Consider the following 4,845-nt stretch of genomic DNA (forward strand, 5'->3'; position numbering starts at 1 on the left):
TGTACGTGATGGAGAAAAATGGATATCATTTTTGGATTCAGCATACAAGAATTACTGTAGAACATGTAAAATTTTCAAGAGAATAAAACCAGGCCTGTGTTATTAGAGAGGCTAACACAGCATGAAACAAAGTGCTTACATATTTTTGTGTAGCATGTGTTGGCATTAGCTTTGTAAATGTAAAATAAGTATAAGATTCACAGTCAGTGGAGTTTGTACTATTTACGTCAATGTTTTTTTTTATCCTTCTAGTTAAGGTCACTTTGGATATTTTTTATTCATGTTTGATTAATTTTGAAATGTTAGTTTCTTCTTGCAGTACAAAATGGTAAAGACAAAGTGTGTCCAGGCATTTTAAAAAGTTATCTGATTTTTTTGGCTCTGTATGTATAGGAAACATTTGATGCTGGTTTGACAGCTTTTGAACAAGAGGGAATTCAAAACATCACTCAGCTCAAAGATCAGTTGATTTCTGCAGGGCATGAACAATCTCCCGCAATTCTGAAACGTCACAGTAATGTGATGGAACGGTTAGTTTACCTTTAACAAAAACTTCCTTTTTTTTTTTACTAATTAAAGTACATGGAACGGGATTTGGTACAGCTGTATGCATGATACTCGGTGAACTTTTTACCGAAATTTTATTATCTATGATATTGAATGTTTACAACTGCATCTGTTTATTGAATCATGTTTTTTGCATGCATACATAATTATTTCAAATCTAAAAATAAGATTGATGACTCATTTCTGTGAAATTTTAGATTGAAGAATAAATTGAACTTATGTGTTTCTAACTCTGTCTGTAGAAATTAAATCATTAAAGAATATATGAGGTACTGTTTTAAACCTTCAGTTTAATTTCAAACTGCTTTTATTTCCCACTGTTAATAAATTCCACACACTATCCCCCCGAATTTTAGTTGGAACAACCTCTTGGGAGCTTCAGAAGCTCGAAAACACCACTTGTTGAAAATGCAAGGACAGTTTAAACAGGTGAAAATTACTTTAAAGTTATATTTCTTCAAACTAATTTATTAGTATAGGAAGTATTTTTACTTTATTGGCCAGAAAGTAGATTTGAAAGTTCATTTTTTTTTTCCTGTAAGACTAAAAATCATATTCCTGCTTGACTTTCCACCTTTCACCATTAAACACTTTGTACATTGTATCAGTCGGTTAAATTATCAAATTATATGTACGTTTTTCTTTTGTACTCGATGCCATCCAATTTTTTTCCCATCAGCAAGAAATTGAAAACATAAAAACATTGGAAATTCCCAACGTAACATATTCACAAGATTGGAAAATGGTTCTAATAAGGTAACCGTTTAGAAAATGATTTTTTTAAAAACAAATCAACAGTTACGGTCAATTTACGCAGTAGGTCTACCACAATTAGGAAAACCCTAATAATAAGGGTTAAACTGAAAAGTTTGATCTAACATCTTTTCTTTCACATTCATTTGAATTGACATATGATAAGAAAAAAAATTCTAAAAAGTCCTTTTTTAATAGCTTTTGTCTTAAACCCTTTTAGATTGAGGACCTCTTTCTTACGTTTGCTAAGAAAGCTTCGTCTTTCAACAGCTGGTTTGAAAATGCAGAAGAAGATCTTACAGACCCTGTTCGCTGTAACTCAATTGAGGAAATAAAGGTACAATCTAATTAGTGAAATTTCCATCTTTGAAAGTTGAATTTGATATTCTGATTTCATGTTGACAAATTACTTTTGTTTGTGTGATGTAAACAATGTTTAAAGCTTGCTGAATTACCTAAAACTTTAAAGTACTATCTTCTATGGATACGTCATTGAATGGGAGTATATAGTGTTTGATTGGCCAACTCATGTGAAAAAAAGAAATTGATAGGTAGTTCTTTTTAAGTTTGTCTAAATTGTTCCTGGTATTGTTGGCTGATTTGGGTTGAAGATTGAAACATTAAAATAACTCAGTAGACCTTAGAAATAAATACATTTATTAAAAGTAACATTATGTAATTTCTTGGTTTCTATGTTAGTATTTCACTGAATAAATATTCTTGAAATTAAGTTACTAATTTTGTTTTTGTTGTCAAGTAAGCACTAGGGCAATCAATATGTTTAATAAAAGCCTACAATGGATACAGACTAATGTTAGCAATGGCCTGATAGTACAGTTTAGCTGTTAAAAGAAAAATATACTCAGAAGATCATGAAATTTATGTATATAACAATATGTCCTCATAAATGATACCTCTTACAAATAAAGTCACCAAACAGCAAAATTTTGATATTTTATGAAGCTAAAAATAGGAGTAGTATCATTAGGCTGCTTTGCAGTGCTACCAGTTGGTTATTTGTGCTTTAGGCCTATCGACTGCCAGGGTCGTTAAGGCTATCAATTACTGAGGACGTGCGTGGCTGGAATAACGAAGTGCGCGCGGCACTTGATTGGTTGTTGTGAGGGTGTGCAGCTTAGAGGGAACACTGGTTTCGTGTATCAAACATGATCAAAGAAAAAAAGACAAGTGCTTTAATGTGCTGTTACTAAACATCTTGGTTACCAAAATAATTATTCAGTTTTTCCTCCCAACCCCACAAAAATGTTCCACTTTGTCTTCCTTTAATACCACTGTAAAGCTCAAGGATTGGTAACTATTGAAAAATAAAATAAAGTTTTCTTACAGGAGATTATCACTTTTTATTTATTTATTTAGGCTCTACAAGAAGCTCACGGCCAATTTCAAGCATCGCTAAGCACAGCTCGGGCAGATTTTGAAACTTTGGCTCAGCTTGACAAACAGATCAAAAGCTTCAACGTTGGACCTAACCCATACACCTGGTTTACCATGGAGACCCTTGAAGATACTTGGAATAGTTTACAGAACATCATAAAGGTATTATGACATTAATATTATTATTATTATTATCTGAAATTTTAGGTTGTTGTCTATACGATGTGGCTACGCACTATAAACTATTTTTGTTTTGAAGTTTTGCTTCAAACAAAAGCTGTTAGAAACCCGAAGTCTGTGGTTCTTTTTATTTTGGTCATGGTAACCTGCCACTTCCTTTATGAAGAGAGTCTGCAGATTGAGAATTGCTGCCCCAAGTAGTTACTAGGGATTTGCTTGGAAATGTTTTTGGTATATTTATAATTATAAAGTGAGGTTTCTTTATGTGTATGACTTAATGTCAAAATTCACTCGTATTTCTTGAAATTAATGGACTCATTATTATTGTTCTTAATGTTAATAAATGCTTACTTTTTAACATATATGTTATTGTACAACAAGCTTTTTTGTTTTAAAATGGATGAATTTAAAGAGTATTTGAAGTCCATTTTTCCATTATCGAGAAAAGTAATGCTGTTAAATTTTCTAATATTAACCTCACCACAGGGTTCCCATACCTACTTGGAATCCAAGAAAATTGATTAAATTTAACTTTTAGTCAGAACTGTCTAGGAATTTGAAAAATGTGAAATATGAGGAAGAGTGCTTATGGGGTTTTCTGTCATTTCTTTGCCATCTGCTATTTTAATAGTCTTGCTGAGGATGTTTCATAATATTGCTTCTGATTAGTTAGTAGACAAGTTAATAAACCAATCAAAAACAATCATATAAACATCAATTTATGAATTTCTTTCATGCCATACTCTCCAAGGTGGTTCATCAAAATGGCCTGAGTTAGTGTTTGGAAGTCATAACATGAGATTGAACAACATGGTTTTATACCAGATGGCATAATGGACACAAAGAAAATCATTCAGAACATCTACTTAATATGTGTACATTTCTTTTACATTTGGATAAGATTAACTAAAGTAGTCTTTTTACATATTCCTGCACTGTTACGTTATGTGACTGAACTAATGTCACGAAGAAGTACACTTGGTTAAACTCATGGAAGTACATCACACATCCATTTGCTCTGTGATTCTGTTTTAAATCAAATATGATGTGTCTGGTATTCTGTCATTATTATTCCTGATAATTAAGTCTTTGATATAGATAATTGATATCAGAAAGAAAAACCATTAAAAGTCATCAACTATAACTTTATTATCATATTTAAATATATGTGCAGTAAAATCCACCCCAAATCCCATTAAGGAGTGGAAAAAAAAAAGAAACTTGACCTGGAAATTTGTTATCTTGTCTTCACCAAAAGAATTGGGGAAAACATTTTCAAAGTATTTAACTTTCCTACAATTAGAGATAGTCTTAGGTCATAAATATATGATCTTTTAATATTTTTTTTTGGATCTTGTATATGGTAGCAAAGTTGATGTACTGACCAACGTAATTTATAAACATACAAATTATGTTCGTAAATGTATTTGTTCACAGGAACGAGATACTGAACTGTCTAAGGAAATGCTGCGACAGGAAGAAAATGACCAGCTTAGAAAAGAATTTGCCAGATATGCAAATGCTTTCCATGGAATGCTAACAGACATAAGGTAAAAAATGAAAGATAGATATTAGGGAAATATGGATTTAAAGAATGAAACCGTTTGGTATATATATTTCTATTTATTTTATTATAAGTTTAAAATCTTCATCCTTTAAGTAGAAAACTTTTCTGTCAAAGTATCTCAACTTTTATAATAAAAAAAAAAGTGTGAACAGCAGCACCACCTCCAGCACTGAGTGTATACTTTCCTAATGTGGGATGTTTCGTAAGGTTTTCATACAATAATCGTTTTATGTATAATCTTGGCCAGGTGGATGAGGCGCTTGACTCGCAATCTGAGGGTCACGGGTTCGAATCCCCGTCACACCAAACATGCTCGCCCTTTCAGCCGTGAGGGGCATTATAATGTGACGGTCAATCCCACTATTCGTTGGTAAAAGAGTAGC

At 32.1% G+C, this 4,845-nt stretch overlaps 1 protein-coding gene and 1 long non-coding RNA gene across 5 annotated transcripts in view; one reads left to right on the forward strand and one right to left on the reverse strand.

Annotated features, from left to right (window-relative positions):
• Positions 1-4,845, forward strand: part of LOC106460433 (spectrin alpha chain-like) — a 93,720-nt gene that overhangs the window by 58,989 nt on the left and 29,886 nt on the right. For all 4 annotated transcript variants that reach the window (XM_022387137.1, XM_022387138.1, XM_022387139.1 and 1 more), the window contains exons 39-43: positions 394-530; positions 924-996; positions 1,541-1,657; positions 2,698-2,877; positions 4,333-4,445. In XM_022387137.1, the coding sequence (XP_022242845.1) occupies positions 394-530; positions 924-996; positions 1,541-1,657; positions 2,698-2,877; positions 4,333-4,445 (620 nt within the window). The remainder of the gene's footprint in view (positions 1-393; positions 531-923; positions 997-1,540; positions 1,658-2,697; positions 2,878-4,332; positions 4,446-4,845) is intronic.
• LOC111085989 overlaps positions 3,042-4,845 on the reverse strand; it is an 11,048-nt gene continuing 9,244 nt past the window's right edge. Inside the window, exon 4 of the long non-coding RNA XR_002610762.1 lies at positions 3,042-3,051. This is a non-coding gene — a long non-coding RNA (uncharacterized LOC111085989). The remainder of the gene's footprint in view (positions 3,052-4,845) is intronic.

Source organism: Limulus polyphemus, unplaced genomic scaffold (assembly GCF_000517525.1).
Source record: "Limulus polyphemus unplaced genomic scaffold, Limulus_polyphemus-2.1.2 Scaffold768, whole genome shotgun sequence".
Classification (NCBI taxonomy): Eukaryota; Metazoa; Arthropoda; class Merostomata; order Xiphosura; family Limulidae; genus Limulus; species Limulus polyphemus.